The 22,636-nt window shown below is 41.9% G+C and overlaps 1 protein-coding gene and 1 pseudogene across 1 annotated transcript; both read left to right on the forward strand.

Moving 5' to 3' along the window:
• The first annotated feature begins 2,144 nt into the window (after positions 1 to 2,144).
• LOC118369796 (kinesin-like protein KIF11-B) lies at positions 2,145 to 10,293 on the forward strand. Its single transcript, XM_035754499.2, has 23 exons — positions 2,145 to 2,291; positions 2,518 to 2,626; positions 2,798 to 2,930; positions 3,036 to 3,133; positions 3,271 to 3,349; positions 3,437 to 3,622; positions 4,360 to 4,484; positions 4,588 to 4,678; positions 4,824 to 5,066; positions 5,165 to 5,260; positions 5,378 to 5,466; positions 5,574 to 5,661; positions 6,015 to 6,203; positions 6,337 to 6,544; positions 6,635 to 6,807; positions 6,922 to 7,047; positions 7,169 to 7,327; positions 7,872 to 8,011; positions 8,159 to 8,432; positions 8,659 to 8,881; positions 8,982 to 9,139; positions 9,353 to 9,457; positions 9,557 to 10,293. The coding sequence occupies exons 2-23, from the start codon at positions 2,550 to 2,552 to the stop codon at positions 9,665 to 9,667; spliced, it is 3,171 nt and encodes a 1,056-aa protein (XP_035610392.1). The 5' UTR covers positions 2,145 to 2,291; positions 2,518 to 2,549; the 3' UTR covers positions 9,668 to 10,293.
• Positions 10,294 to 16,017: 5,724 nt separating this feature from the next.
• Positions 16,018 to 22,070, forward strand: LOC118369797 (solute carrier family 22 member 15-like; annotated as a pseudogene).
• Positions 22,071 to 22,636: the final 566 nt, after the last annotated feature.

Consider the following 22,636-nt stretch of genomic DNA (forward strand, 5'->3'; position numbering starts at 1 on the left):
GAGGGTCATCTCAGAGACCCAACAACCATCTATGAAGAATTCATTTCCAAAGAACATGTAGTTTTAGATTCCTCCAAATTTGGATGAGCTACATTGTAGCCTATGAGTTAACCCTCATTTGCTTCATATCCTCCATCAGGTGTCTCATGTGATTTTGGAAATGGAAAACACAGAAGATGCATGCAATGTGCATTTATTTGTTTAGACTTTTTGATTACCTAGATAAGTTGTTTATTCTTGTTCTAAAAGTGAGGGAATCGATGGATTGTGTGTGTCCATTGAGAACCACCTTTCAAAAACACAGGTTCAGATTATTTTTTGAAGTGCTTTATAATTGCTGAATAATCACACTGGGGTAGGGAAATTGTGTGTGTCTGTGTGTGTGTTTGTCTCTGTGTGTGTGTGAGAGAGAGAGAGAGAGAGGCACACAAGGGAATAACCCCCTCCCCACTAGGATGAGTGGGTAGATGCCCACGAGGAGATGGATGACTGTGCTCTGGAAGGTTGATGGGTGGTGTCATGTCTTAAAATATGAGACAAAGAGAAAAGGTCTTACTTGGCAAATAAAGGAAATAACTCACTGCTAGTTGTTTTACTTTATCTTGGGAAAACATGATGAAATACTGGAACAATTGATTATTAGAAACAATTATATCAACATGCCATATCAACATGCCATATAATGTCCCCTGTTCTTTAATTTGGGTGTTACAATCTCCGTTATTTATTATTCAGAATCATATTATATTTCAATAGTCAGACATGACCAACTTAAGAAACACTCAGTTGAAAGAAAATTATTGTGCAAGCACAGAAGGATGTGTTATGTTCTTGCTGCTGTTTGATGTATTAATTAATCACAGAGAGTAGGCTATTGTATTCACCAGTGGGTTTACCAGTCCAGTGCAATCTCAAACACAAATGCAAATCTCAAACACAAACCGTTGTTCATCTACAACAATCTGATATCTGAATGTTGGCGCTGGATGGAAAAGTGTGCTCCTCAAATGGCTCATACTGTGTATCTATGAGGGCAGACAATATTGGCATAATGAGCTGCGTTTCAAAATGACATGGGCATTTCACCCACCTGTCAATCAAGTAGTGGTCAGAAGCCACGCAGTTAAACATAAATGGATTCTGTGCTGTTTGTTCAGCTTCAAGTCTGTAGGGTGATTGATGAACTGATGAATAGATAATGTAGACTACATTATTAGCTGACACAAGATACATTTGTTAAATTTGACTTTTAGGCTAGATTGGAAAATAGTATATAGCATGCATGCTACTCCCATAGGCTATTAGGCCCAGGAAGTTATGTATTTAAAGGCCCAGTGCAGTCAAAAATTAGGATTTTTTTTGTGTTTTATATATATTGCCAAACTATGAGGTTGGAATAATACTGTGAACTTGTGAAAATTAGGATAATGCCCTTTCAGTGTAAGAGCTGTTTGAAAAGACTGCCTGAAATGTCAGCCTGTTTTGGTGGGATGGAGTTTTCACCAGGTAGTGAATTAGTTAAGAAAGAGAGTTCCTAACCTCTCTGCCAATTACAGCTAGTTTTCAGTTTTCCCCTCCCCACTCAGACCACTCCCAGACAGTCCTAGCAACATTCTTGCTTTAGAAATTGTTCTTTGCTAGGAATATATATACTTTCCCCCCCTCCAATTTAATGGAAAACAATTACAGTAAGGTACTTAATTGTTACCCAGAAATTATTTGATATTGAGACAAAAATGGTTGCATTGGACCTTTAATAGATGTTGGCATTTTCCACATGATTAATTCCACAAAATGAACAGCCATATAACTGACTATAAAGAACTGACGATGATGTTTTTATTTTATTAATATGACTATTCCTTTATTCCGGATTATGTGAATGCAAAATGAACAACATGTGGGGAGAAAATTAAATGACAGGATCCAATAATTTTCCATTTGGTGTTTGTCATGTAAATGTATTTACCTTGAATCACACATGAAGCAAAAACGGGATTATTTTTTGGGGCATACCAAAAAGAGCACATTAGCGCCATCAAGTGGATATGTGTTCCAATGTAAAGCTCAGTTCCCGTGATGCATCACACCTCCATTTTTCATGTGACCCCAGACTGCCAATAAAATCGCGTTTAAGAAATTCCGCTTAAGCCATTGGCTGTACATCTCGGATGAAGAACATTTAAATTTGTGTTTGAAAATTCTGCACGATAGAGCGCCAGCGGTGACGGAAGTCATATTTGTTTAAAATTACTTACCTACAAGATAATTGTTCAAAAGAAACAATAGAGGTAAGATTCATCACTTGGTCAGGACAATTTTGGGGCTCGTTTCCAGTAGTTTGCGGTTTTTTTGTATATCACAATATTTGCTAACGGTAGCTAACTTTCTAAAGTAGGCGGTTATCTTGGTTAACGCTAGCTTGCTCACGTTAATGTTAGTTGACTAGTCAGCGTAGGGGCTATGTTAGCTAGCTAATACATGTGTTTTTTTAATGGGGGAAACTCTGTGTTACAGTTGACGTTTACAGTATTGAGAGTTCTGCAAACATGTCTACGCACAACTCATTCAGTGTCGCAAAAAAGGATGAGAAGGGGAGAAATATTCAAGTCGTTGTGAGATGCAGGTAAACTAAATTTGACTTGTATGAAACCAGTGGGAGTTGGGACTAAAAGTAACTTGATCCTAGCTAATTAACTTGCTAGCTAAATGGACAAGAACATCAGTCTTTATCACAGCAACAGTAGCTAGTTAGCCTAATGTTGTTTTGCTAAATTCTCTGCCCATGCCTCTTCAGACCCTTCAACAACGCGGAACGCAAGTCTGCCGCCCATGGAGTCATTGACACAGTAGAAAATCGAAAAGAGATCAATGTGCGAACGGGGGGGATTGGCGACAAGGCAGCTAGGAAGACGTACACCTTTGATATGGTAACTAATGTAACGTTTGTCTAAACTGGACAAATTACTATACTTGGTTTGCAAGGTCATTTGTTTCTAATGTGCAAATTACATGTTATCAAACCCTCGCCTCAGGTGTTTGGTCCATCTGCCAAGCAAATTGATGTCTACAAGAGTGTTGTCTGCCCTATTTTGGATGAAGTGATAGGTGGATACAATTGTACAGTTTTTGCGTAAGTACTACCTAAGCAGGGATTAAGTGGCATGTCCACAAGGTTACATTTAGCCATTTGAAGCTGACACCTGCCACTGAAGGTGATTGTCAATTTTGTACATGTTTTTGACTAAATGTTTTCTTTCTGTCATTTAGGTATGGCCAAACGGGAACAGGGAAGACTTTTACAATGGAAGGAGAAAGATCTCCAAATGAAGAATTTACATGGGAAGAGGTATAACATAACTTGTATCAGATCTGTCAATTAACTTGTTTAAAATAAAATGTTTTCAGTATTTGTGATTTGAATGGACTTTTTCAGGATCCTCTTGCTGGTATCATTCCCCGGACACTTCATCAGATATTTGAGAAGCTCACTGAAAGTGGGACAGAGTTTTCTGTCAAGGTTTCCTTGCTGGAGATCTACAATGAAGAGTTGTTTGACCTGCTGAGCCCTTTTCCTGACGTCACTGAACGTCTTCAGTTGTTTGATGATCCACGTAACAAGGTACTAACCAGTCTCTTATGTACGTACCTAATGGGTTGAGTTACACGTGTCTGTCAACATGTCACTGCTGCCCCCCCAGGGTGATTTTCTTAATCTAATGGTCATATTAAAACCTGCATTTGACGGTTAAATATCATTTCTGGGCCTCCCGGGTGGTGCAGTGGTTAAGGGTGCTGTGCTGCAGCGCCGGCTGTGCCACCAGAGATTCTGGGTTCGCGCCCAGGCTCTGTCTTAACCGGCCGCTACCGGGAGGTCTGTGGGGCGACGCACAATTGGCCTAGCGTCGTCCGGGTTAGAGGGTTTGGCCGGTAGGGAAATCCTTGTCTCATTTTGCACCAGCGACTCCTGTGGCGGGCCGGGCGCAGTGCGTGCTAACCAAGGTTGCCAGGTGCACAGTGTTTCCTCCGACACATTGGTGCGGCTGGCTTCCGGGTTGGATGGCGCTGTGTTAAGAAGCAGTGCGGCTTGGTTGGGTTGGTTATCGGAGGACACATGACTTTCAACCTTCGTCTCTCCTGCTAGTTGTAGCGATGAGACAAGATAGTAGCTATTAAACAATTGGATACCACGAAATTGGGGAGGAATAGGGGTAAAAAATAAATATATATTTATTTTAATTTTACCCCTTTTCCTCCCCAATTTTGTGGTATCCAATTGTTTAGTAGCTACTATCTTGTCTCGTCGCTACAACTCCCGGATATCTATATCTATCTATATAATTCATTTCTGTCCTTCAGAGGGGTGTTATCATCAAAGGCCTAGAAGAAATCACAGTACACAACAAAAATGAGGTATACCAGATTTTGGAGCGTGGATCTGCCAAGAGGAAAACTGCCTCCACACTCATGAATGCCTACTCCAGGTAAACCTGCATGTCTGACCAAATAAACTTGTCTCATACTAAACCACAAGGTGTAAATGTTTAGTTGAGTGTTTGTATTTATCTGCCCCTTTTTGTTTTTCAGCCGCTCTCACTCGGTGTTCTCCGTCACGATTCATATGAAGGAGATAACTGTTGATGGAGAGGAACTGGTCAAGATTGGAAAACTTAACTTGGTATGGTTAACTGGTATTACCTACAAATATATTGTCATGCAGGCTTTACCATTGACATACAAAGATGGATAGCACATTTGACCTGTATGTGCACCTGCTTGTGTTGCCATCAGGAATTCTAGCTAACCTGACCCTCACCTTGTAGGTTGACCTTGCTGGCAGTGAGAACATCGGTCGGTCCGGCGCTGTGGACAAGCGGGCGCGTGAGGCTGGCAACATCAACCAGTCTCTGCTGACACTGGGCAGGGTGATCACTGCACTGGTGGAGAAGAGGCCCCATGTGCCCTACAGGGAGTCCAAACTCACCCGCATCCTCCAGGACTCATTGGGAGGCCGCACTAAGACTTCCATCATTGCCACAGTTTCACCAGCCTCCATCAACTTGGAGGTGTGTTTGTCTGGATTTGTTAATTTCTCTTGGCACCAATGTCTAGATTGATATCTAATTTGATCAATACTCAACTTTTCGTTTCATGAAATCTCCAGGAAACTCTGAGCACACTGGATTATGCCAACAGGGCCAAGAACATCATGAACAAGCCTGAGGTGAACCAGAAGTTGACAAAGAGAACTCTTATCAAGGTATATAAGCACAACAGAACCTCTCAAATTTGAGTATGCATGCTCTGTTTACTTTAAGCATGTGTATTTTATTTGTGGTAAAACATCTGGACTGAAAATATTGCATTTCATCATCAGGAATACACAGAGGAAATTGAGCGTCTAAAACGGGATTTGGCTGCCACTCGTGACAAGAATGGAGTGTATCTGTCATCTGAGAACTATGAGTAAATGCCCATTGTACAACACACAAAAGTTGTGTATGAATCAAATGTTTATTTCTAAAGTCTGAATCCCTTCAAAAGGAGAAAGTATATTTCATTAATCCCCTTAGGAGCATGGCAGCTGCGATATCTTCCCAAGAGGATCACATAACTGAATACACAGAGAAGATTGCTGCAGTGGAGGAGGAACTGAAGAGCGTAAGCTTATTTAGAAAGTACTCATATTTTACTTCCTGTTTTTGGATAATCTTGGCCATGTTCTGTTATAATCTCCACCCAGCACAGCCAGAAGAGGACTGGCCACCCCACATAGCCTGGTTCCTCTCTAGGTTTCTTCCTAGGTGTTGGCCTTTCTAGGGAGTTTTTCCTAGCCACTGTGCTTCTACACCTGCATTGCTTGCTGTTTGGGGTTTTAGGCTGGGTTTCTGTACAGCACTTTGAGATATCAGCTGATGTACGAAGGGCTATATAAGATTTGATTTGATAAGCAGCACCATGGTTACTGGCTCCACTTGACTCATCAAACATGTGTAACCATCCCTCCTCCCCAGGTTACAGAGCTGTTTGAGGATCGCAAGGAGAAGCTGGACAAGTGTACCAATGACCTGGAGGAGAAGAACCAGAAGCTGCAGGAGACTCACAGGGACCTGCAGAAGACCAAGCAGAAGCTCACTGAGGAGGAGTTTATAGTGTCTGAGCTGTCCACCACCGAGGAGAAACTGTACACCACTGCAGACAAGGTTAGGGTGACATCATTACGACCAGTTAGGACAATGTATAAGGGCTTCTACTAAATGACAAAAATTACACTTGAGTATGTACAGGATATTCAAAACGGTTTTAGTCTAAAGTTATGAGTTAATGTTATCCCAGTTGCTGACAACTGTTGACGAAAGCACCAAAGATGTGTCTGGCCTGCATGCGAAGCTGGAGAGGAAGAAAAAGGTTGAGGAGCACAACTCTGAGATCCAGATGAGTTTCGCAGACTGCATGGATGCTATGTTCAGCCAGATGCAGAAATCTGTAGAAGACCAGCACAGCAAGCACCAGGGCATGCTGGACACCTACAAAACCTCAGTTGGTGAGAATCTTGAAATGGTTCAGTACTTTGAGTGATATGAGCGCATCATAGAATTTGATATCCAATTTTGTCTTTTACTCTCCCCCTCAGAGGGTCTTCTCGTAGTCAACGACAAAGCTTTCAAAGGAGCCATGGCTACTGTAGCCACATCCTTCTGCAGCATCACAGACCTGGTTGCTGATGGCATGACCAAGTGTCAGGCTAAGATGATGGAGCAGGAGATGCTGTGTGTGGAGGCTAAAAACAGTCTGCACCAGGTTTTGGTAAGAAATGAATCTGTCTCTATTGTCTGATCTTTTCTATTTTTTTGTTGCATGCATCTGTATGAATTGAGAGGTGGGAGAGGTTTCATGATAAATGCAATCCTGGGTTAACAGGAGGAGCATAAGCTGGAGCTTGAGGAGGTCCTGGTGGCCCAGGTGTTGCCTGGTCTGAGTGCTGTCATGGCCATGAATGACAGTCTGAGGAAGACACTGGAGACCCACCATGTCCTGGCAGCTAAGGTAAGGGAAGCTGGCTGAAATAATAATACTGTTCTCAAAATACTGTTCTCAAAATACTGTTCTCAAAATACTTTTGAGTATACATGATGGACAACTTCGTGAATGTATTCCTTTTCTCCAGATGGAGTCCGTGAAGGTGGAGACGACGTCGTTCTTCAGTAGCCATGCCCAGGACCTGGCTACCCTGAGGGAGACTGCAACAGAAGGTCTCGGCTCCCTAAAGACTGAGCACGACAACTTGAAGGAACAGATCAGCAGAGCAGACAAGGCACACCAGACGGTACGGCCTGGGATCTGCTTGGGGTTGTGTAGTCTAAAGCAGGGGTGTCAAACCTATGGCTTGTAGTCCATGGGAAAATATTGATATACTTTAAAATGACTAAAATGTAATTGAAACTGTCAAAATAATGGACTAACTTTCAGTTTCTTCACTGTGTCCAGTTCGCTAATCATCATCACAAATGAAACCTAGACAATGAGAGAGCATGAAATTACAAAAACAATGGACTGTTGTTTTGGGCAAATGTTGACAGCAGTCTTTCAATGTGGCCCCTGGGACAAAATTTGTCTGACACCCCTAGTTTAAAGTGTTCTCTTATCATCCTCTTACTTATCTTGTTTTCTTTTTCAGATCATTGCAAAGTAATTCTACACCTTGAGATTCACAATAGTGTTGCTCTTTCAGTGGTGTCTACTCTGCTTTGATGCCATTGATCCAGTCCCTGTTCAACATCTAAATTTTGATGAAAACCCCTGTCATTCTCACTATCAAGTGTGCTATTCTATCTGACCTTGTGACATCCCTTCTGTTTCTGATCGTACAGGGAATGACCCAGGTGATCCAGTGTCTGCAGAACCAGCTCAACCTCCTGGCCATGGAGACCCAGAATAACTATGCCGGCCTGATGAATGCCTCCGACGCCCTGCAGGTCCCTATTCAGTCCCTTCAGCAGACCCTTCAAACGTAAGTGCAACTGGGCTGTCTTAACTGGGCCATTGACATGTCTAATGATTTCTGTCCATAGTGTGGGCTTTGTTCATTTGAATCTGCATATTTTTCACCTGATATATTTGCCAGGGCAGAGCCACTAACTTTGCTACCCTTCTCCAGGAGATGCAGTGTGTCTGAGAACCAGACCGCCACCCAAAAGGAACGTCTAGAGTCTACCACTGCCAGCTTGATCTCTGAGGTCCAACAGACTGCCCAGGAGGCCATGCGCACAGTGGACGAGTCTTCCGGCTACTGCAGCCACCTGCACAGCTCTCTGACCCAGCTAGTTGAGAAGAGTCTGCAGTGGTGTGCCTCTACCGAAGATGGCATTGACTCCCAGGCTCAGCTCACACTGATCAGAGACCAAACCGCTTCTGCTCAGACCCTGCTAACGGTAAACTATACACTCGGATAGATTGTTAGGCAGTTTTACCTCAAACGGATACTTGTTGGTGTATGAAATGGAGTACTAAGTATTTTTTTTAGCCCTTGACAGTTTTTCTTGCACTGCAATTTTTGTTTTGCAAAATTGGTTAGCTTTGAAATTCCTGTGCAGCTTCTTACATGTCTGTAATCATTATGACTGAAATCTCAACCTGTGTTTCTCTGGTGTGATTCAGAGAGTGGAGCAGAGCTGTGAGGAGAGAGTCCAGGAAGTTAGTGGGCAGCTGAAGCAGCAGCAGGAGATGGTGAAGGAGGGTCTGGGGTCCATGAAGGAGCAGACGTCACTGGACCAGAACACCCTGGAACACCACCAGACGGAACTCAAGGCTCACTTGGAGGATGGCCTGTCCCGTGTCCACAGCTTCCTCAGCGATGAACTCCTACAGGATGTCCCAACTGGTGAGCCTGACATGGATGTAATGTTAATCTGGCTTTTTTCTTTTCTACATATTTGTCTGAGACACTGACCTGTCATGTTTCCTTCAATTTGTTCTGGTAGGTGCAACTCCTCGGAGAAGGGAATTTGTGTACCCTCGTCTCTTGGCCAAGTCGAAGAGCAGAGCAGAACTGCTGGAGAACCTCTGCCACAAGCAGGAGGAGCTGCAGACGGCCCTGTTCCAGTGTGACGCATTGGAGGAGGAGAAGCAGGTTGATCAGGTACACTTCAGAAAATTAGAGCCCAGTATTTCCTGGTTGGGTCATGTGGATTTGGGGCTGTATGGCAGATTACATTGCCATGATTACATGAAGTCAACTGTACAGACTATGAACTTCAACCCATCTTGACTGTTCAGCATGTATGACATGTAATGACAATAAAGGGTGACTTTCAGAGAGTACAGAGTAGCTTTAACCTGACTGTTGCCATAGGACTCTCTGGAGGATGAGGTGAGCGGCTATGGCTACGTCACTGAGCCGCCTTACATAGACGAAAACCTCATGTGCTACGAGAGCGGGAGAGTGCCGTTCTTCAAGGTAAGATTACTTTGGTGTTTCTGTTTGGTTAAGTACTGTCATCTCCCAGTCCCAGCTATAGATGGCATTGTTTGATTGTAATGTTCTCTTTCCTTTCAGCAAAAGAAGACCGGCAAGAAAGAAAAATCTGTTAATCGTTCCAAGATGGTAGATAATGATACTCAGGCAACGCCGGTCAGGTCAAAGTTACCACTCAGGTGTCAGAACTAGTTCTAGATTTTCAACATTTCTAGCCCCTCTGAGTTTCACGGTTGATGATATGCTCCATCCGCTCCGTTATCCACCACAAATCAGTCAATGTCCAAAAGGGGTAGAACCAGCTCACCTGCTTTTACACCATGATTTAACCATTAGATGTTCAGTGTTTATTTTTTTTTTAAGCTGCAATATGGACCTGACCAAAGTCTAATAGAAATGTTATAGATCTGTCATTCAAAATTAAAGCAAGTCAAAAGTGCTAGATCTGTTCTATGCTACCTGTTTTTTTTTTTTGATTTTGTACACCAGCTTCAAACTGAAAATACTATTTTTGGTTATTGAAATATATTTCACAGCGGTTTAGATGGTACAATGATTCTGTACACTATACATTGCTTGTTTTATCGCAAACTGAAATGAGGTAAACTAAGAATTTTTGCAACCAGGAAATGGCGGATTTCTGCATACTGCACCTTTAAAGGAGTAGTTTCACCATATTAAAACAAGTGATTCATGTAAACGGGTTGGCCTTCAAATCAGGGACTTTTTTTAAAAATACCTTAATGTATAAGTAATTACATTCAGAAATGACTTTCAAAGCAACAATAAATAAGGCTTTCTAAAGGTGATAAACATGAGGTGTTGGTTAAAATGTCTTTTGTATACTGACTTCTAGGGAGATGCTAAAGTGCCAATAATCATCATTGATATTTATTCATATAAAATCTTGTGTTCTATATTAAAGGCACTTCATTCTAATATAACATGCTTTTAGAATGAGGATTTGTGCACAATTTTTACTTAAAACAAAGGGGTGCAAAGTTATTTGTGGAACTGCCCTTTTCTGTAATTTTACTATTCATTGGTTCAAACCATCGATTTTATTAAAGTTTTGACAAATGTAAACGTGTCATTTGTCACTCACGGGGTTGGCGTAAAAACATGTTCAATTACTTAAACATATTGGCTCGACTCTAGGTTGTGCCTTTAGATTTCGAGAAAATCCGTAAATAAGGAAGAATGTTTCACTTCTTTGACTATTCTAAACTCAAACATCGCCAGGTCTGCTTCGTGAGCGTTCCCGGAAGTATCAAGATGTTATGCCTTTGGGTTTAGAAACTGGTGTAACTACACCCAGATAGTAGGGTGGACATTTCTGAGTTTCCTATTTCCGACTAATATAGCTGCGTTTTTCAGACAAATGTGCTTTGATTTTGCGCGTTTGTTTAGCATCGCCTGTATAGGCGGAATTAGTTTATTTTAGAGTGACGCTCCAACCCTGTTCCTGGAGTTACCCTCCTGTAGGTTTTCGCTCCAACCCCAGTTGTAACTAACCTGATTTAGTTTATCAATCAACTAATTATTAGAATAATGTGTTAGATTAGGATTGGAATGAATATACAGAACGGTAGCTCTCCAGGAACAAGGTTGGAGAAACCTGTTTTAGACCATTCAATTTAGTCCTGAAGTTAAATCTCCAGCCAACCGTATGCGCTTTTTTTTCCTCTTCTGTTTTGGTTCCCCAGTCTCCTTGGTTCCCCAGTCTCCACGTCTGCGAAAAGTTTGCCGTCATATAGAAGAAGCCACTCCAGCTAGCTAATTTATTACCTTCACCTTGCTTTATAACTAGGTATCTGTATTAGCTAGCTATTTTTAGTTCCTTTGAACAATTTACATATACTAAGTAGGGAAAGCCAGGTGGTAGTATATCCGTTGCTGCTAATGTTATTCTGCCAGAGATAATGAAATCCCAGAAGCTTTGAAGTATCTTGTTGAATCTTAGCTAACTAGTTAACTCTCCAGTCATTTGCATAAGCATTAAAGCTACAGTACAGTCTGCACAATTTCCCCTGTTCAATGGCCATTTCAATTAATTATACTAATTAATTTTAAAAGAATATAACTCATCCTAACATAGCCCAATATGTACTCCTAATGAACCTACCATTACTCCTTATTGGCCCAAGGACCTTACAGTGCCTTCAGAAAGTATTCACACCCCTTTACATTTTGTGTTACAACCTGAATTTAAAATGGATGATTTCTGTCACTGATCTACACACACAATGTAAAGTGGAATTTTGTTTGTAGAACCATTTTAGAAATGTATTTGCAAGAATAAAAAGCTGAAATGTCTTTAGTCAACACGTATTCACGTATAAATTTGCATCCTGTAGCTCTAACTCCAAAGTTCTGGGACACTGAAGTCCATGGAGAACAAGAGCACCTCCTCCCAACTGCACTGAGGCTAGGTAACCTGGGCATCACCGATAAATCCGTGATAATCAAACTTCAAGCATTTCTCAACGGCTGACCATGCCTGGCTACTCCAACCTCTGGCAAACAGCCCCCCCCCCCCCCAAAAAAAAACAAAAAAAAACCTGGACCCGTACAAATCAGCAGGGCTTGACAATCTGGACCCTCTATTTCTGAAAATATCTGCCGCCATTGTCGCAACCCCTATTACCAGCCTGTTCAACCTCTCATATCATCTGAGATCCCCAAGGACTGGAAAGCTGCTGCAGTCATCCCCCTCTTCAAAGGGGGAGACACCCTGGACCCAAACTGTTACAGACCTATATCCATCCTGCCCTGCCTATCTAAGGTCTTCGAAAGCCAAGTCAACAACCAGGTCACTGACCATCTCGAATCTCACCGTACCTTCTCCACTGTGCAATCTGGTTTCCGAGCCGGTCACGGGTGCACCTCAGCCACGCTCAAGGTACTAAACGATATCGTAACCGCCATCGATAAAAGACAGTACTGTGCAGCCGTCTTCATCGACCTGGCCAAGGCTTTCGACTCTGTCAATCACCATATTCTTATCGGCAGACTCTGTAGCCTCGGTTTTTCTAATGACTGCCTTGCCTGGTTCACCAACTACTTTGCAGACAGAGTTCAGTGTGTCAAATCGGAGGGCATGTTGTCCGGTCCTCTGGCAGTCTATGGGGGTGCCACAGGGTTCAATTCTCGGGCCAACTCTTTTCTCTGTATATATCAATGATGTTGCTCTTGCTGTGGGCGATTCCCTGATCCACCTCTACACAGACGACACCATTCTGTATACTTCTGGCCCTTCCTTGGACACTTTGCTATCTAACCTCCAAACGAGCATCAACGCCATACAATACTCCTGTGGCCTCCAACTGCTCTTAAATGCTAGTAAAACCAATTGCATGCTTTTCAACCGTTCGCTGCCTGCACCCGCAGCATCACCACCCTGGATGGTTCCGACCTAGAATATGTGGACATCTATAAGTACCTAGGTGTCTGGCTAGACTGTAAACTCTCCTTCCAGACTCGTATCAAACATCTCCAATCTAAAATCAAATCTAGTCGGCTTTCTATTCCGCAACAAAGCCTCCTTCGCTCACGCCGCCAAACTTATCCTAGTAAAACTGACTATCCTACCGATCCTCGACTTCGGCGATGTCATTTACAAAATAGCTTCCAATACTCTACTCAGCAAACTGTATGCAGTTTATCACAGTGCCATCCGTATTGTTACTAAAGCACCTTATACCACCCACCACTGCGACCTGTATGCTCGAGTCGGCTGGCCCTCGCTACATATTCGTCGCCAGACCCACTGGCTCCAGGTAATCTACAGGTCCATGCTAGGTAAAGCTCTGCCTTATCTCCTTTCACTGGTCACGATGGCAACACCCATAGCACGCGCTCCAGCAGGTGTATCTCACTGATCATCCCTAAAGCCAACACCTCATTTGGCCGCCTTTCGTTCCAGTTCTCTGCTGCCTGTGACTGGAACGAATAGCAAAAATCGCTGAAGTTGGAGACTTTTCTCCCTCACCAACTTTAAACATCTATCTGAGCAGCTAACCAATCACTGCAGCTGTACATAGTTTATCGGTAAATAGCCCACCCAATTTACCTACCTCATCCCCATACTATTTATATGTATTTACTTTTCTGCTCTTTTGCACACCAGTATCTCTACCTGTACATGACCATCTGTTCATTTATCACTCCAGTGTTAATCTGCAAAAGTGTAATTAATCGCCTACCTCCTCATGCCTTTTGCACACAATGTATATAGACTCTCTTTTTTTCCTACTGTGTTATTGACTTGTTTATTGTTTACTCCATGTGTAACTCACTCTGTTGCTGTCTGTTCACACTGCTATGCTTTATCTTGGCCAGGTCGCAGTTGTAAATGAGAACTTGTTCTCAACTAGCCTACCTGGTTAAATAAAGGTGAAATAAAAATACATTCAATCTCTTTATGGGAAGCCTAAATAAGTTCAGGAGTAAAAAATGTGCTTAACAAATCACAAAAGCTGCACGGACTCATTCCGGGTCCAATAATAGTGGTTAACATACTTTTTGAATAACTACCTCGCTGTACCCCACACATACAGATAATTGTAAGGTCCCTCAATTGCGTAGTGAATTTCAACCACAAAGACTAGGGAGGTTTCGCAAAGTAAGGCACTGATTGCTAGATGCGTGAAAAAAGCAGCCTGAATATTTCTGAGCATGGTGAAGTTATTAATTAGGCTTTGGATGGTGTATTAATCATTGGTGGAAAAAGTATCCTTGTCAGTGCGGCATGGTTGGGTTGTGTTTCGGACGACGCATGGCTTTCGACCTTATCTCCCGAGCGCGTACGGGAGTTGTAGCAATGAGACAAGATAGTAACTACTAATAATTGGATACCACGAAAAGGGGGTAAAAATAAAACTTTTTTAAAAATGCAACTAAAAGTCTAAAAATATTTGGTTTAAAATATACTTAAGTATCAGCTCCAGAGTGGCACAGCAGTGCAAGATGCGTCACTACAGACCCTGGTTCGATCCTGGTCTGTATCACAACCAGCCGTGATTGGGAGTCCCATAGGGCAGCGCACAATTGGCCAAGTGTCGTCTGTTTTAGGGTTTTGCTGGGGTAGGCCATCATTGTAAATAAGAATTTGTTCTTAACTGACTTGCCTAGTTAAATAAAGGTCAAATAAATAAAAATGTTTATGTAATTGCTCAAATATACTCGAGCACTATTTAATTGTTTAAAAAACGTATCTATTTACAGATAGCCAGGGGTACACTTCAAAACTCATACATAATTAACAGGGAAATTGTATGAAGTGAGAAGTACATTATTTTCTTTCGGAATGTATTGAAGTAAAAGTAGTCAAAAATATAAATACTAAAGTACAGAAAACGAATTGAGTAGTACTTTAAAGTATTTTTACTTAAGTACTTTACATCCTTCCTAACTCTGTTGCTGGAGAGGAAGAAACTGCTCAGGAATTTCACCATGAGGCCAATGGTGATTTTAAAACAGTTAAAGAGTTTTAATGGTTGTGATATGAGAGAACTGAGGATGGATCAACAACATTGTAGTTACTTCACAATACTAACCCTACAAAGAAATACGCTTGTACAGAGTTATAACAATATTCCAAAACATGAATCCTGTTTGCAAAGGCACTTTGTTAATACTGCAAAAAAAAGGGCATTAACCTTTTGTCCTGAATCCAACAAAACACATCCCTGAGTACCACTCTTCATATTTTGGTTGTGGCTGCATCATGTTATGGGTATTCTTGTCATCGGCAATACACGGAATACAGCTACAAAAACCTGGTACAGTCTGCTTTCCAACAGACACAGGGAGATTAATTCACCTTTCAACAGGACAATAACCTAAAACACAAGGCCACATATACACTGGAGTTGCTTACCAATACGAAACTGAATGTTCCCGAGTGGTCTCGTTACAGTTTTGACTTAAATTGGCTTGAAAATCTATGACAAGGCTTCAAAATGGCAGTCTTCCAATGATCAACAATTAACTTGACAGTGCTTGAAGAATTTTTAAAATAATAATGGGCAAATATTATACAATCCAAGTGTGCAAGGCACTAAGAGACTTACCCCCAAAAGACTCACAGCTGTAATCGCCGCCAAAGGTGCTTCTACAAAGTATGTACTCGGGTGTGAATAGTTTTGTAAATTAGACTTCTATATTTCATTTTACAATGCATTTGTACAAACTTCTAAAAACATGTTTTCACTTTCATTATGCAGTATTGTGTGTAGATGGGTGAGAGAAAAAATATAGTTTAATCCATTTTGAATTCAGGCTGTAACACAACAAAATGTGTAATAAGTCAAGGGGTATGAATACTTTCTAAAGCATTGTATGTTATTTTCAGGTATACTGGCTCTGGCAGCCAAAACAGCAAAGTACTCCATCTAAACGAATCAATTCTCAATTGCAACAGATTCATAAAGCCCTTTACTTTCATATCCCATCAAAATAATTTCACAAATGCAAAATACACACTTACTGTCCACTGTTTCAACCGGCTTTACAGTTCACAGTTACAGCCGACAGTTTTCAGTGACAACACGTTTCTGGCGGCTTGATTCCGTTACACGCAGGTGTTCGGAGCATTCTAGATGGCTAATTAGCACAAGTGGTTCCTCTGTCTTCAGTCTGTCTTCTGTAAGCATGCACTGTAACATGGAGATATGGCCGCGAGGGAACAGTAACCCTATAAAGGTGTGTATCAGTTTAACCGTATGTATTAAAAAAAAAGATTTCTCGCTGATATGAAAGACGAGGTCTTTATGTTTCCAAAACCATGCCGCAAGTGATGCATGTCAATGTTCAGGCCGAGCCTATGAGGTTCTTAACAAAACTCCCCCGTACAGAAGATGCCTTTGTCCAATGACTCTTATGTGTGATTTAATGGAATTGCTAGTCATGACTCATGATCAAGGGCTGATCCTATCAAAACCCAAACTCTAAGATTGTAGTTTGTTTTTGTTGTCAATCTAAGTGTTTGTAAACAAACAATGTGTGCTGTGGATCTAAAATGTTTTTAAAACCACCATGCCAAATTCATAGACTGTCAGTCTTTTCAGAGGATTTGAGCCCATCCCTTAGTTAACCCCACAAAGTGGCAGCTCAAGCTGTCGAATTGCTAAATATGTGAAAGGTAAATGCAAGCACCAGATAACTAAATACCAGTGATGGATAGATCACTTGGCTAGCTAGGCCTGTATTACTTGCTTGACACTCAGCTTGGTTTTGTTTTCCAGGTGTGTATGGCATGCCAGTGCATGCTCATTGCTTGTGTTGGAGCTGTACCAGAATACCACATTGAACAAGGTGACTACACCAACCATGAGGAGCTCATCAAACATGTTACATTTACAGAGGACATCAACTCTATCGTGACGGAGGTGAGAGAGGCCACTGTTCATGATTCAATGGGAACTGTGCTGTGCTTGAGAATGTAGTGTCATTCACACTTGTATGGAATTGAACATATTTCCAAATACTCGAGACGCTGGAAAATATATGAATGACATCTTCCAGTCTCTGTCCTTTCTCTTAGTGGTTCCTTATAAACCAAAAGGCTTACGAGGTCAGTTTGGCAGGCTCTTTGTTCTTCGCTGGGGTCTTGGTTGGTAATGTTTGTTTGGACCCCTCTCTGGCAAGATTGAAAGGAAACCAGTCTTCCTAACAGGTGAGGAGAATGAAGCTCACAACTTCACATATTTTGATCATAATCCATATCCTATGAAGTAGTTGACAGGCTAATATGATGTAGTCTGCTTTTCAGCTCAGCTAATAGTAAAAATCTCAGAGATATGATTAGGCCTCATCATTCATCATAAAAATAAAAAAACAATTGGCCATAGACTGCTAGTGCATTGATAATCTGCTCTTCTACTGACTTTCTGTTTGATTGACCCACTGTTTCTCTTTCTCTGCTTCTCTCTCGGCCTCTCTCTCTCTCCCAGCTCTGTTCTTCAATGTTTTGTTTTGGTTATGCCACAGACTTTGCTCCCAGCTATGAGGCGTTTGCGTTGTCCTGCCTGCTAATGGGTCAAATGAATGGGGGAATGTCCCTCGTCAGTTTCGTGCTTACTCAGGAGTATGTGGGCAAGGCCTACTGGGCCATGGCAGGTACAAATAATCATCATGACACTGACAGATGTTTGTCAGACACAGCTACAGTAACTGAGGAGGGTGGGACTAGGATTCGACAAAGGGTCAATTGTAGTCAAGAAGAGTCAGTGGGAACACAGGGAAATAAGATGGTGGTCTGGCACTATTGGAAAGTATTTTATCCCAACTATTTCAATGTAGTTTTTGGTGTTTGTGTTTTTCAGGGACCTTGCTAATATGACCTTTGCATTAAAGGCTTGACTGACACCTTTCCCAATACATTTGACCCCATATGTGAGACTGCAGTTTGCTGATAGAACAAATGGCAAGATGCCCTTTTTGTCACCTGTCTTTGTCTTGTTCCTGTTTTTGGGGCTGAGGCAGGACTCTCCCGCAGTCTCCCCGCAGGCTGTATTCCCGTGATTACACGGAGCAGGCGGAGGAGGTTCTGCACTACATGGCCGTGCAGAATGGGAACGGCAACGCCACAGCCAAAGTGAAGCTCCGCAGGTGTCCTGGCTTCGTCAAAAGATGTAACTAGGACAACGATGGCCCTGGTCTCCTCGGTCTCGTCACCCACCTAGTGCTCCGCTGGAGGACCGTGGTGTCATGTATGTCTGGTGAGCATACAGACCATAACCTGAACCACTGGGAAACCACAAAGGGACTCGCTTTTTACCATGACATTAACATGCACATGGACAGTGTCAACAGCTCACAATGATGCTTTTCAGTTCAGTATACATCGTTTTAAAGACCTTTCACACTGAAGACGGCAAACACGAATGACCATAAATTGACGCTGTCTCTGGGTGTGCTCTCGGTATTCCTGCAGCCTGGTGTACAATGGGCTCATCATGAATGCCAGTGAGGACGATGGGAACCGCTACTTCAGTGTTGCCATGTATGGATTGGTGGAGCTCCCGGCCTACCCTCTCTGTATCTATTTCATAAACAAGCAGTGGTAAGATTCTCACCACCTGTCATGATATCCTATGAATTGAAGTGTGTCAGTGGTGCACTGAATAAATGTCTTGTTTTGTGGTTAAAAATAAAAAGTTCAATTGTAATAGTTTCACAAGACTGTTATTCTCATCACACCTGTGCTAGACAGTAAGAATGTATGCTTGTTTTTAGGTCTGGGAGAAGGAAAACATGGCTAGCTTTCTGGGGTTATATCTATGCACTATGTTAATCCCAGTAAACGCTGGTAAGGGCAGTCTGACAGAATATATTAGATACATTTTTATTCATAATGTGTTTTTAAAAAATCTTTGTTACCCTGTCTTTATTAATTAGGGACTGTGTTCAATGCTACCTCTTTAGATTTTTTTTTTACGAAAGCTGTTGGTCAGTGTGCGCCTACACTACTGAACTGTAACCCACTGTTATAAGGTGAGTGCAGTGCAGACAGAGCCCACTAACAGATCCCACAAAATTACTTTTATATAGTACAGTAGAGGGCGCTGTTTTTTAAATTTTGGCTTCAATGAACTTCTGCATTTCAAGTTCTCGAAATGCAATATGTTTTTGTACAGTATGTTGAAGAGGTACTTAAGAAAACGTTCTGTGCTTTTTCTTGATGTCAGGAACTCTGGTCTTGGGGTCTGCTCAATGTCCTGCTGAGTTGGAGGGATCCTGGACCTTTTTTGCCCTCTACGGTACGTCGGCAGAATAGAATTAATATGATGGACAAAGAAATCATCAGGATTGTAGTTTATCAAGTACAAGGACCACTTTGGGCTTTCTGTAAGTGTTCAAATTGTGGTATATAGAAGTTTTTTTTTTGCCTTCTGTCAGATTGTATGGTATTCACTTGAGCCCCTGAAGCTTGTGCTGCACTTGGTTTGCGGGCAGTAGATAGCCTAGCGGTTAAGAGCGTAGGGACAGTAACCGACAGGTCTCCGGTTCGAATCCCCGAACCATATTGGGTTAGTTACGCCCTAGTCTCGGATGCCGGGCTTCTCACGTAGTTTGAAGACCTGGGGAAGTTCTCCTCAGGAAGAAGATAAAAAGGAGTGGAGTATGGCAGGGCTTGCCACACAAAACCAATCACATATTTTGTATCAGTGGAGCACCGAACAGGGTTTGTGTTTCTGAAATGTTTTCTGATTTTCAACAGGCTAGCAAGCAAAAGATACAAAACTAGGAAAAGAGACACAGGCAAAATCAAGAGAAAAACAAAGATGAAAAAAAAGGAAATGCCTCTCCTGAGGGGGAATGTAATTTCTACTCAGAGCCAATCAAATACAAGCGCTGAAAACAATACTGAAGTTCTCCAGAATTCCAATAGTCGAGACGGGACGAGAAGGATGGTCATGCATGACTAGTTATGCCCTATCCAAATGTACATTTACAATGCTCTTAAAAAGGACAATGCTTCACATTCTGTATCTTGGGGGGTTGGTTTGTGTTCCCTTTTACAGACACTTTGTTTGAAGAGGACCAATTTGAAAACGAGCCACAAACTAAATTAGTGACTATGAACGAGAAAACAATCTGACGAGAGGGACTATCGAAGCCTGTTCACACACGAGTGCTTTCTCACATCAAATCAGATGTCCTCTTATTTCCATGGTGAAGCAAGGACAGGACTAGCTACATGCCCGTGATGGATGGTGGACCATTTTACAGGGAACAGCACACATGTTTTGAATCTTTTCATGTTATTTTGTTTCTGTGTGGGGGTTGTTGTGTGATACGTTTTGTACTGTACAATGAAATGTGAAGTGCCTTCTAAAATGGCTATTTAGCAATGTAGATCATGTCAAATGGCATTATAAAGCAACAATTAATCATGTGATATCAAATGGAAGAGAATTACAATTACTGTCAAAGGTTCTCAGTTTCTAACAATTTGAAGCCTGTAGTTTAAATGGTTTGTTTCATGATGTTGGGTGATTAGGCCTGGCTCGCAGTCAGAGTTTCAATTCATCCCAAAGGTGTTCGATGGGGTTGAGGTCAGGGCTCTGTGCAGGTCAGTCAAGTTCTTCCACACCGATCTCGACAAACCATTTCAGTATGGACCTCGCTTTGTGCACACGGGGCATTGTCATGCTGGAGCAGGAAAGGGCCTTCCCCAAACTGTTGCCACAAAGTTGGAAGCACAGAATTGTATAGAATGTGATTGTATGCTGTAGCTGCTGCTATTTGCATTGAGAATACAGATTATGTAGTAAGTGTGTATATATATTTTCACACAGGCACCCCAATTCTGGTCTTTTGAGCAATCACATCAGATCTTTTTCAGAGCTGATCTGATTGGTCAAAACACCAATTAGTGGGGAAAAATATTGGAATTGGGCTGCCTGTCTAAACACAGCGAAAATGTGAATGGTTTGTGCAGTATTCTAATCCCCCCCACGTCATTGGTTTACGTTGTGCTCCAAGGTGATGCCAGAGCTATAATTGTGATTGTTAACATGACAGCAAGTAGTACAGTGGTGTAATACGGGTAACTGCCAAAATATAGGGGACACCAACATAAAGTGTCTTCATGGGACATGGGCCACCAAGAGCCAGAACATCTTCAAAACACCAGTACAGGTGTCTGGAACTCAATTGGAGGGATGCGACATCGTTCTTCCATGAGAAGTTCTATCATTTAGTGTTTTGTTAATGATGGTGGAAAACGCTGTCTCAGGTGCCGCTCCAGAATCTCCCATTGGGATGGTATATGGTTTACATAGTTTTCATGCTCATCTGACCACTCGCGCCTTGTGGATGGGGTCATTGCCATCCTATTGGGGCCTAGCCATGGTAGCCAAAATAATGGCCTGCCCAGTGTTTATATACAGTACATGACCCTAAGCATGAGGGGATGTTAATTGGTTAATTAACTCCGGAACCACACTTGTGTGGAAGCACCTGCTTTCTATATACTTTGTGTCCTTCATGTACTCATGTTTCCATTCATTTGGAAGTTACCTATATATTTATGAGAATGACTTGAACATGATCATAAATTACACAAACCTGCACAGTGTTTATGCCCTTTAAATTTACGCAGTGAAATTTATCTTATATTAAAGCAAAATGTGTTACACTGTAACAGGGTGTATTGTAATGTTAATGGTCACTAAATTTTTTTAAATTTTATTTTGACGGGGTGGGGGGGGGGCATTGTAATGTTTTATAGCTATATAAATGATGCTGAATAAAAGTGAAATATTGATACCAGAGGGCGCTCTAGTAACAGTCACTGCTATTGTCAGGGGTTTGTGTCACCATTGACGCAGACAGGAGAGGCCCAGTTCAACCATATCGCCCAGAAGCTGTCTCATCAAAGACTGAGAAGTAACCGCATAATGCTTTTCCCCATCATTTATAATTATGCCTTATGGCAGAGTTGGCCCATACCACCGGTTCAACAAGTAGTTGGAGCGAGTTGAAGAGTTTAAACTGTAATCATTGTTTTCATTATATACGTCTGACACTGTGCTTGCCAGCACAGAAATCCCCTTTTGAAGTAAATAAACAGTCTTCAACAAAAGTTTGTTGGAAATGTCTTGAATATACTGTATATAGAATGATTATAAATGACGTGAGGTCAGCTTAATATCAAGCTCACAACCACAAAGGCTGGATTCACTTCAATTTTAAGAGTGTACACCCTAATGCAAGCTCAAGTGCTTATTCTACTTACATAAAGTAACTCTTGTGGTCTGCTACCATCATTATTTTATGATTGAGCTTGAGGTTACTGCCCACCACTGATTTGAGGTCATGGAATTGCTGCACCTCACACTGAACAGCATATTGTGTGACAAATAGATTTGTCACACAATTGCTCTTGCTGCAGCATATTTTTGTGGGTGGGTGAAAGAACGCAAAGCAGAGAGGTAGATAGCACACATGGTGTGGCTGGGTGAGGTTACTTCCATTCCCTGTCTAATTAGAAGCCAATTTAAAGGCATGTCAGATGATTCAGCTGAATGGTTGTATAAACTAAATAATAAACTGGAAAGTCTGAAGCCGCAAGGTGATTTCATTATTCAAACTGGCACTGGAGACTGGGTAAACACACAAAATATTGTTCACACGCTTGCCCACATACAC

This window comes from Oncorhynchus keta, chromosome 36 (genome assembly GCF_023373465.1).
Source record: "Oncorhynchus keta strain PuntledgeMale-10-30-2019 chromosome 36, Oket_V2, whole genome shotgun sequence".
Lineage (NCBI taxonomy): Eukaryota > Metazoa > Chordata > Actinopteri > Salmoniformes > Salmonidae > Oncorhynchus > Oncorhynchus keta.